The sequence below is a fragment of the Gopherus flavomarginatus genome, chromosome 24, assembly GCF_025201925.1.
Source record: "Gopherus flavomarginatus isolate rGopFla2 chromosome 24, rGopFla2.mat.asm, whole genome shotgun sequence".
Classification (NCBI taxonomy): Eukaryota; Metazoa; Chordata; order Testudines; family Testudinidae; genus Gopherus; species Gopherus flavomarginatus.
In genome coordinates this window covers 4,689,453-4,702,317 of record NC_066640.1, presented here as the reverse complement: position 1 = coordinate 4,702,317, position 12,865 = coordinate 4,689,453, and the positions used below count along the sequence as shown (strand labels likewise).

Genomic DNA, 12,865 nt, shown 5'->3' with positions numbered 1-12,865 from the left:
AAAAAAAAAATTTACTGTCTGACAGCTACATCTTATTCTATTAGTACATTTTAATTAGAACATGAACATGAACAAGAAATGCATTATGAATATTCATGATCAGGGTTATTAAAATGCATAATTAATCTGTGGGTTTCTTTTTATTTTAATAACTGTATTAATGGAGGGGAGGCAGTCCCAATTTTTGTTGTTTCTGAACTGGGAAGTGTCTTGCTCCTGGCTCCTTTAAATGTTTTTATTTTAAAGTTGGTTTAGAACAGCTGCATGTGAGCATGTATACATATGCATATGTATTACACACACACACAGCTACATGAAAAGGAAGTTATTCAGGTTGTGAAGTCAAGCACTCGGAGTTAGGAAATGCCAGAATTAAGTTTGCCTGTGCAAACTGAATTTGGCCCCCATCTGCATATGCCTTAAGATAGTTTCTAGTGACACGATCACCTTATTTTTTTCACAGGACCCCTGCTTCATTCAGTGCACAAAATGGAAAGTGCTCACTTAGTGAGCAGCTATTAATACTTTGTTTTTCCTCATTGTTCCATGTGTGGCCCCAGGCCTCCTATACTGCATGCTATCCAAACCCTGCTCTGAAGACAGAACTATTAATTTATTCATGGGCTTTCTCTGGTGCTCATTGCGATAGTATCAGAGAGCTTCACAAATGTGAACTTTTATTTTCACAATGCTCCGGTGAGGAGGGGGAGGGGGAGGGGTATTGTCTCCATTTTATATAAGGGGAGCTGAGGCACAGAGAGATTAAGGTCAAAAGTTTTCACTAATTTTGGATGCGCAATTTGAGACACCGAGGGCCTGGATTTTCCGAGTACGTAGCACTGTATGTCTTCAATGGCAGCTGAGAGTGCTCAGCACTTCTGCAAACCGGACCGTGGGGTCTCAAGCCAGGCACTCAGAAAATGAGGAACGCTATGAGTAACCACTCCGAAAAGTTTGGTTTAAGTGACTTGGCCAACATCCCATAGGAATTTTGTGGCAAGGATAGGCTGAAATTCCATAGAGCTGCAGCATTCAGCTGCCTTGACCGTGAGACCACCCCTTCTTTCTGAAATCCCCAGCCTCATTCACTACATATAGGGTGACCATATTTCCTAGAGTAAAAATGAGACACCACATGGAGCTGGCCTGAGGGTCGCCCTATCACCTCCCCGAGGGGGCCCCACCACAGCACCGCTTGCCTGAGCCCCTCCGAATGTTCCTCCACTTGCTCAGTTGGCAAGAGCAAACTAGTCAAGTGGCCAGTTCCCCCCCCTCCCCCTTATCACAACTTTAAAAGGGGACTGTCCCAGCTGAAACAGAACATATGGTCACCCTACTGTGTACCTTCCAACTTCTGCAACAGCTCCCTTCACTACACACCTCTTGTTCATTCCTGAAGCAAGTCCCCTGCCTCACTCAGTGCGCAAGATGATTCTGTGGAAAAATAGTATGGGATGATGTAATTAAATCCCATCTCATAATGCACATGCAAATGGCTGCACTCGCAACCTAAGGCTGGCATTTCCGAGCATTTGACTGCTGGACTTTGCAACCTGAATAATATTCTTTAAACAGCATTTTGTGTGATGTTTTCTGTATTTTTCAAAAAGCAAACTGAAAAGCAAAGTTCATCATGTGGTATTGTATTATAACCTGCATAGGTCATCAGTGGGGTTGAAACCTTTAGATCCAGTGGACAGACCTCTGCCACTTGTGCTAAGGGAGCACCTGACAGCAGAAGCAGGTTCTCTCTTATGTGAACCAGCACTGGAAGATGGGGCACACTTTGCAGGAGGATTTCACAGGTGTTGACTGAAAGCAGGAGAGTGGTGAGACTTGGGAGTCCTGGGATTTGTTCCGGGCCTTGGATAGGAGTGTGCTGTAGTGGGCACAGACTCTCTTGCTCTGTCCCGGCTCCTTATCCCAGTCTCCTTGCCCAGCCAACACCAATCTCCTTTTCTGGGCTCACTGAGTCCCAGTCTCCCCACACCCAATCACAGTCTCCTTGCCCAGCCATTCCCCTTCCCCAGCTCCTCATCCAATCTGTCTCCCACCCCAAGTCTCTCCTTCCTGGCTCTTTGCTGCAGTCTCCCCGCTCCTTAATTCCCCATCCAGTCTCTTTGCCTAGACCTAGTTCTCTTCTTGCACAGCAGCTCCTTGTCAGATCTGTCTTCCCTTCGCCCTGTTCCTGCCCATGCTGGTTCCTAGTCCACGTCCCGCCAGTCCAGACTCCCCACAAGCTTTGTCTGATCTTACTGTTCTGCCTCCACTACCCAAATAACTCACAGTCTCCTAATCCAACCAGTCCCTTCCTCTGTGCCTAACCAGTCTGCCCCCTTCCAACCCTCCTCAGTCTCACCAGCCTCCTTGGCCCAGTCTACTCCTTTCTCTTCTCCTTGGTCTGCCTTTAATCTCCTCTGCATTTGAATCAGACAGCTTCCTTCTGTCTGCTGCCTGGGTGCCAGCAGAGGAGTCACTGGTAGCACAGGAGAGAGATGCTCCCTGCTGTCTGTCCTGGTGCCTCCCCCCTGCCCAGAGCAGCAGTTACAGGGCAAGTCCAGTTTTGCCCCATAGCTTTGGGCTGGAGCACATTCAGTTGCTCTGTGGGTATGGTGCACGTGCTCTCTGGTCACCACCAAGAGCTGTAGAAGCTGGTGCATGCTCAGTGAGGACATAATCTTCTGAGGTTTTAGTTACTGAAGTCCTAGGTTGCGTCTGCACTACCACTTATGTCGGCGTAACTTATATTGCTCAAGAGTGTGGGGAAAAAAAACACCCACCCCTGAGCGACATTAATTACACCGGCCTAAGTGGTAAAGTGCACGGTGCTGTGTTGGCAGGAGAGCACTCTCCTGTCGGCATAGAGCGGCAACACAAACAACCTTACAGCAGCACAGCTGTAAGGTCTCTAGTGTAGACGGAGCCTGTGTCTCCAGATAGAGCATGTGTGAACTGAGATTTTTCAGAAGTTTATAACTTGGCCAAATTTGGACAGATTTTTCACAGGAATGGCAAAAGACAAGCAGGCCACACCCTTACCAAATTTCGAGTCACTGCCCCCAAAGTATGGAGGTGCCTGATCTGTTCAAAGAAAACATCACCTGAGTTTAACATGGGCAAAACTTAATTTTCCCAGACTTGTTCTGCAACAGCTGACCCATTTTGGCTGAAATTTCTTCACCATCATAATAATCAGTCTGAGGCAGACCAGACCCCTGGCACATCAGATTTCAACCTGAAGTTGGCAAAGTTGTAATCAACTGAAGATGGGGTCTTACAATGGGAAGTATTGTGCAAATGTAATAATGGGCAGCGCTACCAGCCCTGCCTGTAATATACACACTCACTTACACGGATGTGCACATACAGTATTTAGGCCAGTTTGTTTGTGTGCTTTATCTGGAATCCAGAATAACCATTCCAGAGCTGTGCAGCTTTATTCACTGGTAGTATTAAAGGGCAGTAACCTCAACTCCATTAGCTCTTAGCGCTCCTCTGCAACCTCCCACATGCGTGCACATTGATGGCTGGAAGAGGAACTCTTCAGTTTCCTCGGAACTGTTAGCTGGGCTGAAATCTGACCATCCCTGTTCCTGTAACCTAGTCACATAATCAGCTTAGGAGCAAGGACAGGCTTCTTATCTGGAGTCAGAGATGTTTAAAGAAAAGAAGGGAGAAGGGCAAGTCCCAGGAGGAAAGGCAGGCCCTCCTGTCATCCTAGGATGAGAGCCTTTGCTAGCACCTAGGGGTGTGTCTGCAAGCCTTTACAGGCCTTGTTTACAGCTGAGGAATCTGACCTGCTAAGTGCTGTTTGGATTCCCTGTTCCCCCTGGAGGGTCTGTAACATGCCACAAATACACACACAATATGGCTCTCATAGTTGACGACGTTCATATCCCCGTTTGAATTGCCCCTTGCCGTGAGCAGTGCTGGCTGCCTCCACCAGTCTGCTGCCAGGGCAGGCAGCCAGCCACTGATTCAAACAGGAGGCCAGAGATTCCATGATGGAATGCATCAGAAAAACAAGGCTGCAGAAGCTCATACAGCACCTAGCATAACTGGGCCTTGGGTACTCTCAGTGCCACCCTAATACAGATATAATCAGGGGCTCCACTGTGAGATCCTCAGGATGCCAGCCAGGGACAAGAGCTGCTAGTGCTGTTATCCCAGCAAGTAGAATGCTATGGTACAGGGTGGTATGGGCTCTTACGGGACCGCCCTATATTCATCTGCTCCTTCCCCTGCACATTCCCACAGGGCTCCAACCCTTCCCATGAGCTGCCCAAGGAAAACAGGAACCAGCCCAGTGCTTGCATCACCCCAATGATCTTAAACCCCAGATTTGTTGCTGCTGGCCTCCACATTTGCAAGTGTAATAAAGTTGAAGGTGCACTTTTGACCTCAGTGTTAAAGGTTCCTCTATCGTATTTTCATTTGGAAGTAGCTCATAGTGACACTTAATGGAGAGGACCTGAACCTTTCCACTCTGACATTCACCATGAATTCCAGTATCTGCTGTTCTTATTCTTTAGCTCTCCCCTTACGTGACCTGGTACGTCTTCCCCAGTCTAGTAAGATGCTTGAGAGAAATTGTCTGACCAAAGAGTGAGCTCTGACCATTCATCCTGGACTTGGTTTTGAGGGAACGGCCTGAGTTTCCAAGGATGTTTGACCCTGTCTCCCAGTGCCCCTGGGCTCTCAGAAGGTCTTGTGAAAACTCCTACAAGCCCTGGCTCTTTAGGAAACTGGAGGATAAGTATCCAGAGGGCAGTGCAGCTAGAATAGCTAACGAGTGCTGTGTGTGGACATGAGTGCACTGTTTACACTGCTTCTGTTACCCACAATTCAGTTCTCGAGCGCTTCCTTCTGTCCTGTGTCATGTCTGCCCCTCCCACTCCATGCAGAGGGTGAAGGGGGTGAAAGGAGAGAGGAAGTTGGTGTCTGGTGTCTCACAGGACTTGTCTCATAGTTCTTCGCCCAGCATGGGAGAAGAATCCGCTCAGGATGCACTGAATTCATTGTTCGTGGCCTCACCCAAGCTGTCCAAATGCTTTGGAAATACTCCTGAAAGCAACATGAATAGAGCGAGCATTTCTGTCTCCTGATTTCTATTGGTGTTTGCAGGGTATGCAGATGAATTGCTTTAGAAAAACACATTAGCAAAGCAAAAGTTTATTCTAGGAAGTAGGAGGTGGGAGAATTGCCAGTAATTCTCCCTAGTATCCAAGGTATTATTAGAGGCTTATCCCTGCTCTGCACAGTAATCACATTGGAAATTTTTGATTAGAAAACAAAATCTAAATGAGAATTATGAATATTCATTAGGTGTGGAGATTAATATGCATAATTATGCAAATTAGACAGCAATTAAACACCAATTCTCTGGGGAAATGATTAACACAAAGGCACAGAAATAGAAGGATGTAATTTGAAAGAAGTTTCTGGTTAAATGAACAGTAAGGGGAGCGGAGGAGACAGATATGGTGTGTTTGCCATAATAATCAGCTTTGCTAAAATGAAATTGGTGCAAGCACCGAGACTGCTTCACCACCCCTTTTCCACCCCTGCCCCAATACATGGCCCCTGTTTGCTCTGCAGTTTAAGGTATGGACACTGACTGAAGGGTATAAACTCTCATTTGATAAAGAAAAACAATGCAAGGCCTTAGGGTGGTTGGTTTTTAAGCTGGTTTTGTAACTTCTGTTCTAAGAGATGAGTGTCTGAATGTAGTATGACTCCTACCCCAGGCACTGCTGGATTTTTATAGGGCATAAGCAGCTGACTTCCAAAATGCCAGCTTGATGAGGTGTCGAGGGCTCTTGATTCTTGTAGGATTTTGTCTAATGCTCAGAAGAACTGCTGCACTCAGTGGTGCATGCTCAAGGCATAGGCCAGAGAAGAAGGGTGGTGTGTGTGATGATCGGCCAAGACTAGACTTCTCCCTCCAATATAAAACATTTCCACCCTCACCTCTTCAGCTGTGGATTAGGGAGCCACTGTCTGGTATGAAGCATTAGCTGTAGACTGTATGTTGACATCTTTCTAGCCTGGCTGTGATGCGTACTGCAGCTCTGAGCTGTGAAGGCAAACAATCTTAAGCTGGTTTTTTGTCTCTTGCTCGAGCAAGGGAGTTTTTTTGGAGCTGCTTTAGATGAATGTGAATTTTTATTGTCAACATCTCTTTAAATGGCGCCTTTTTGGTCAAGCGCAAGGGTTGAAACAGTGAAATTGGAGTTAATGAGTGAGTCTGTTTGATCTAAAAAGCTGATGATTTATGGAAAAACATTGCCATCTGGGTGCAATGGCTGTTGGAGGGGGGATGCAATTGTTTTGAAGTGTTACTTGTATCAGAAATGTATTTCTGAATATACATTTTATATATAAAAAGGACAACAACATGGTTGCGAAACACTTTGTGAGCTGCTGCACATTGTGAGCAGTTTTTATGTAAGCAGTATATTTTAAAAAAATTCTGTACGCAGCTAGACTGGGATTTTCAAAGGAAACTGAGTTTAGAAGCGCAACTGTTTTGAGAGTCTGAGGCTAGTGCTCCTAAATCTCCTACTGAAAATCCCCCCTCCTCCCAAAGTACCAACTTCCATTGAAATTCAGTGTATTTTGGGCACCTGAATTTGTTAGACTACTTTGAAAATCTCAGCCCTACAGTTGTGAAGTTCATAAACTATTGAATTGACCCAGTACCATATAGAATACATACTGCCTTGTTAACCATGGATGCAGCCTTTGGACAAAGGCAGAGGTATTTTGTGTCTGTATCTAGCTGACTCTCAAAGCCCTGGCGTTAGCTGCCTATCTTGATGGGAACCCCAGTCACAGTCCCACCCACTCCGAGATCAGCTTTCCTAAACTAACCAGTGATCTTTCAATAAGTGAACCAATACAAGCCTCCTTCTGAAAGAAAAATGACCTCTGCCTTGTCTGTCTTTTGTGGCGTTTCTGGGTTTACTGCCAGTCACTTTCAGCAGTGAAGTAGGAGCCTTCAGTCATACCTAGCATTGCCCATAGTTGGCGTCAACCGCTGGAGCATTAGGCCTGAGCGGCCTATTGAAATCTATCAAAGGCCTTGTCTCCACAGGAAAGGAGTTTTTTGTGTGTAACCTTCGGTGTAGATTTAAGCCACTAGAGTTATGCTGCAATAGGAGTGCCCACAGTGTGGTTATGTCGCTATAAGTAGCTTGGATTCAGACTAGTTTGTCACTTGGAAGAGGTTATAGCAAAACTGAAAAAGTGCTGTCATGAGTGTGCACGCAAGGGGCAGTGCCTGCTGTGTAACTGGTAAACCTTTCCTGTGCGGAGTTTACCTACACAGTCGCCAATAAGTCATGTTAGGTGTCGGTTTTTTGAACGGGGACTCAAAGGGGGAGGCTTGGGGCTTAATTCTGTTTGCAAAGGATCCTCATGCTTAATTTGACTAGAGAATGTTCTGACCAAACCTTTTTGTGTTCAGGTGCTGCTCATGGGCCAGGGACACAGCTTTATGCCCCCCTGGGGTGAAAGTAAAGTTTCACTCAAACAGGCATGAAAATGCAAAGGATGAGGTTGTGTCTAGGACAGTGCACACTAACAGCTCAAGTGATGGCCTCATTTAGGCTGGTGCCAATCTAAGTGTACTGGGCTGAAGGTGTTAGTTATTCCTAGATCTGTACAAGTATAAGGGAGAGCAGAATTTGGCCCTGTAAGCGAACAGTTTCAAGTGCAGTTGTTCAGCGGACATACAGTTCTTGGCATTGACGTAAATTAGACCAGCTTGGGAGCAAGGGAGCACCTGCATTGAGATGTTTAATTTGTAGTCCTCTTAAATGTTGACCTCCTAGGAAGACCAGATTTACAAGCTACCTCTTAAATCATGCAAAGTTAAAGAAACAGTTCCCCTTCCCACCCCAACCACCATCCCAGGTTCTGGAACATGTATAAAAACTACGTAGGGCTTGCTTTGAAGCTTACTAAATAAGCTTTCAGCTCTCAGCTGAAATGGGGAGGTTCAGGGAGAGAGTCCGCCACAATGAGTGGAAATGGTTTATTAATGAAAATATTGTTTTGTTTGTAGAAGGAAGAGTTAATTTTGAGAGGACACCTTTGAGGGTTTGCTGATAAAGTAAAAGTAACCTTTATTCTTCCTGTTTTTTGGTAGGTTTGGATGAAAGACCGGGATCAGGTTCCTGGGGTGCAGGAGATCAAAACAGCTCCACATTTGACCAAGGAAGGGTAAGGATGAAGCATAAACAGAGGCCTTAAAACAAAAATAAACAGGTTCTTCATGATGGTTTCTCAGTGTTTGTTCGTGCCCAGTCGGTTTTAACGTGCAAACATTTTTCTTGCCATTCTTGTGATGGAGCCTCAGCTAACCCCCTCAGATAGGTCACTTCTGCAGTCACTCTGCAGTCGTGCTGGATGAGAGAAGGTTTCTCTCTTACTTGACAGTAACACACCTGTAAGGCCCTGCCGGCCTGGGCAAATGTTGTGGCAGCTTTCTTGCAAACCACCTCCTTGCTTGAAAAGTGTAGTGTAGTTTAGCCTGCACCTGGATCAGTGTTGACTTGGGTTGTCCAGACAACGCTGCACTTCCTCACCCATGCTTGGACTTGCATTTTAAGTTGAGGGAAAGCAGTAGTTCCTGATGGCTGAGTGAGGAGAGCAGGAGTGTCACTTTGGCTCTGAGTCGAGCATTTTTAGTTAGGCATCTAGCACGGATTACTACCATTGTACCTTGGCACTCCAACTTGCTCACCCTCTTACCTGCCCCACATGATGGAGAGGAGAGGCTGAAATGGGAATGTAATAAGTAGCCCCTAAAACAGCAGTTATAATTGGCAGCTGATGGTGCCAGGTGTCCAAGCAGAACACCCCCAGCCCGCTTGGAATAGCCTGGCTCTGGAACCAGACTCCATGGTCAGTCTGGGTGTGAGATCTGCTGCTACCCCGTTAAGCCTGCTGCTACCAGAACACATCGAGCTTCTGTATCGTCTCCCAGCTTTGTCAATGCCCATGATGAGCCTCATACCAGAAGTATTGGAGGTGCCTGTGTAAGAGAGCAGGTTACAAGGGTTACAGCCCAGCAGATTGACACGAGCTCTCAGGGAGGGAATGGAAAGCAACGGGGGGCGGGAGGAAGAGAATTGGAAGTGTTTGCAGGGAAGGAATTGAGGCTGTGACAGCATATAACTGGGGCCCGAGGAGGGGAAGAGAGAAAAGACATTAACTTAATTGAAATGGTGTTTTTTGACAGATGCTCATGTTTTAATGGGTTTATGTGATTCGTTTTCACAATGGCACCGTTCCCTTCCCTTAGGTCAATGATGAAACAGGCACCACATCGTTTCTCATTTTTATAGACCTCCCCTCTTCCCCCCCACCCTCGCCCCTTCTGGCTTTGGGGAGGGGTGGGCTGGGTGAATTCTATGGCCCGTTTCTCCTCTGAACGGGAGTTTTTGCTCACATAGTTCCTGCCAAGTGTCGAGCTCCTTCAGGAGGGGGGCAAGTTGGGTGGGAGCTGCCAGGGTAGAAGAGCATTTTGTTTCTCTTCAGGGAGCAGTTTTTGTGGCTCTTCCTCAAACCAGCCCACTGCTCTGGAAGCACTGCTGGGACCTCCTGCTGTCCCTGGGTGCTGAGATGTATGAAGAAGGGAGATGGAGAAACCAGTGCATTACTATCCTACTCCTTTCACCTGTAGCTGGAGGTGGATGTTGGACTGAATCCTCTTGTGGTCTGGAATTCGGCTCCCCATATCACTGCTGTCCCATTTCTAGGATGAACCAGGCTAAAACTCGCAAGTGCAGACACCTCCGAACTGTGTGTGTTTGGGGGAAAGGGGGAAGCAGTTTGAAATTCAGAGCCAAATGTTGTGGTTTGGGTCCTTCTTTATATTTAAACCCAAGTTGCATAAAAAGAATCAGATCTGGATTTTGCTCAAGCAAGCTTCCAGGTGTCACAACTGATGTGACTGGTGCTTTTGATTCCCATGCTAGCTGAGGGAGTGCCCAATGGCAGGGCTTACCCTGGAAGTTCTCTTCTCCCCACTCATCCATTGAACAAATAAAATAAACCATAATTTCCCTGTGACAATCTCCCATGTACAATTATTCCTGTTCTGTGTTACATTAGCAGGGCTATGGTGAAGGCGCCCATTATGGAGAACACAGGGACCTATCATCTCACAACAGCATATCTTCATCACCATTCCTGGGATCTGGACTTGTAGGTAAGTACTGCGTGCTCTACCTCTGAGCAAGGCTGTCAGCCTACGTAATGCAGGTGAATTAAAAAACCTAATGAGTGTTTGCACAGACCGTCATAATCCACCCAGACATCACCAAAAGTTGCTATTGTCAAACTTGCAGCTGAATGAGCTGCTATCCAGGGGCCCTGTCAATGTTTTATGGATGCACAAGGGCCTTTGTATTTTACATGGTGGTGGTATTTTTTTGATCTATCACAGTCAGATCTAGAGTCTCCAGCAGAGATCAGGGCCCAGTTGTGCCGGGTGCTGCACAGACACATAATAAGAGAGTCTCTGCCCCGAAGAGCTTGCAATTTAAATAGCCCAGATAGAGAGAGAACGGGAGGGGAAACCATCCAAGAGAGGAGAAGGAATTTTCCCAAGACCAAAGAGCCAGGAACAGAACCCCATTTTTCAGAGCCCTGCTCCATTAAACTAAGCTGCTGTCGTGCTCTCGGATGAGTCGTTGAAGTCAGAATACAATGGGATGGGGTCTGATAGGGACCCTTTTCCTAGGCAGGGAGGTAAGTGCACATCTGGAGCTGTAAATCTGCCTTAGATGATGAGATGTGACTGCATACAAGAGCTGGTAGCTGTTTTCTGCTCTTTCCACCGCCCCCCACCCCAACGCCACTTTAACATTTTTCCTAACCTGCACCATGGCTCGAAAGACCTTCTTTTCTCGCCCATTTCCACTCTGGTCTTGAAGTGACCAGCCTGGAGTCTCGTGCTTTGCACGAGGGCTGTAGTGTGACCTGATAGTGTTGGTGTGTGGGAGAGCCTGGTTTCATTCCCGGTCTGTCTTGACACGCTGTCCAGAGTGCAGGATGTTCAGACAGCCTGGAAGGAAAGAAGCACCATATATATTGCTCAGCATTGGCCCCTCCGGTTGACCATGGGGCATTGATATCCAACCTGGATGATGTTCTCCTACTTCTTACTCCCCCCAAATGTTGCTATGCACACTCCTAGAAGGGAAGTTTTTGGTTTGTTTTGAAGGAGCCTTTTTCCACAGGGGCCCTGTCTAGCAGGTGTGACCTGCAGGTGTTCCTTCACACCGCGACTACTGGGCCACCAGATAGTGGAGATGCTGGGGAATTCGCTAGTCTCGCCTGTGTGGCAAGTGCTCTGCACTCCTCTAACCTGCCCCCCGGCCCCCATTTGGCCCATGAAGTCCCCTCGCTCTGTCTCCTGCTCTGTCTCCAGAGGAGCCAAGACACTCACTGAATTCTGCTGAGGACCCAGTTCTTTCCCTCGTGCTTCTCCAACCATCTGGGTCAGGCAGCAGTAAGGGAACCACACCTCTTCAAGCTCCTTGCTCCTGCTGCCAAGCTAGCTCCTGCTCACTTCCCTTCTTTCCCCAGAGATGATGATTTGTGCACAACTGATTTGTGCACAATTTACCTCCTTACCTCTTCAGACTCGGGGGATTAAGAGCAGAAAATATCCATCCTGAAGGGCTTAGAGAGCTTCTAATTACATTAGGCAAGGAATCAGGGTTAGACATCCCCTCCTTTCCCTTAGCAGCAGTGGTTAAAACCCTCCCGTTAACGTGGCCAGCTGAGGCGTGTCTGGGAGTGGGGGAGAAAGGCTATTACCGGCAGTGGCCTTTAGTGAAAGGGGGAGGGGGAGCTGTATTCTTTAAAAGAAAATCCCTGCTAAAATCAGTGCTTCCTCCTTCTCCAGAGCGAGGTATAAAACGGAAGAGAAGGACCTAATAGATCTAGGAAGCAAATGTTGGCCAATTTCCTCCTCCTGCTCTGTATGTGGTGGAAGAGGGAAGCTGTCAGATCCAGGCCACCAGGCTATCTGGAGAGCCAGTCTCTATCTCCAGATGGTTACTTCCACACCGTGGTCAAAAGGGGAACTTCCGAGTTAAGTCTCCATGGTCCCATCCAGAGGAGGAAATGAAGATTTAGTTGGTGTTGGTCCTGCTTTGAGCAGGGGGTTGGACTAGATGGCCTCCTGAGGTCTCTTCCAATCCTAATCTTCTATGACTCTAAGAGCGCCTCTGAGTGAGCTATTTCCTTGTTGGGTCAGAGAGGAGGTGGCTTTTTGCTTTCTGACCTGGAGGATGTAATAAAAGCAGAGGTAGAGTTTCTTAATGGCAACAGGGAAGTCTGCGTGAAATGCTTCAGGTTTGGGGGAAGAAAACTAGCCAGAGGCAACACTTGGAACAAAGTTAAAGGTGGCATAATTCCTAAGATTCCTCATGGAGCAGATGAATAGGAGCTGCTGCCTTGAGGAAGAACAAGAAGGTTTCAGCCCCAGATGTCTGCCGCTGTGAGATGTTTTGCCCAAAAGATAGACTTACTCTTAAAGGACAGAACTCCAGGTTTTTTGCTAGCACATCAGATAGTCCCCTGGTTCCACTGCATACCCAATCAGCCTCCTACGTTCATGTTACTTGGGCCTGGGCTGATGGGAGTCTCCTTTAGCCGTCACTAGCACTTAGAGCTTGCATCCCCTCTGAATGTCTGTCCGTAGCACCCAGAGCCCTACAAACTCTTAGAGTGGGGCCACCTGATGAGACGTCATTGCACATTATGGAACTCTTGAGGATTGTGGCTTGATCCAGGTCTCCCAATTCAGTGATGAAAAGATCTAATCTTCCAGGAGTGTAGGAGG

The 12,865-nt window shown here is 47.1% G+C and overlaps 1 protein-coding gene across 11 annotated transcripts in view; it reads left to right on the top strand.

The window, feature by feature from the left end:
* Positions 1–12,865, top strand: part of TCF3 (transcription factor 3) — a 130,855-nt gene that overhangs the window by 59,223 nt on the left and 58,767 nt on the right. For 10 of the 11 annotated variants that reach the window (XM_050933734.1, XM_050933733.1, XM_050933732.1 and 7 more), the window contains 2 exons: positions 8,153–8,226; positions 10,123–10,219. In XM_050933734.1, the coding sequence (XP_050789691.1) occupies positions 8,153–8,226; positions 10,123–10,219 (171 nt within the window). The remainder of the gene's footprint in view (positions 1–8,152; positions 8,227–10,122; positions 10,220–12,865) is intronic. The other variant, XM_050933729.1, reaches the window with a different exon arrangement.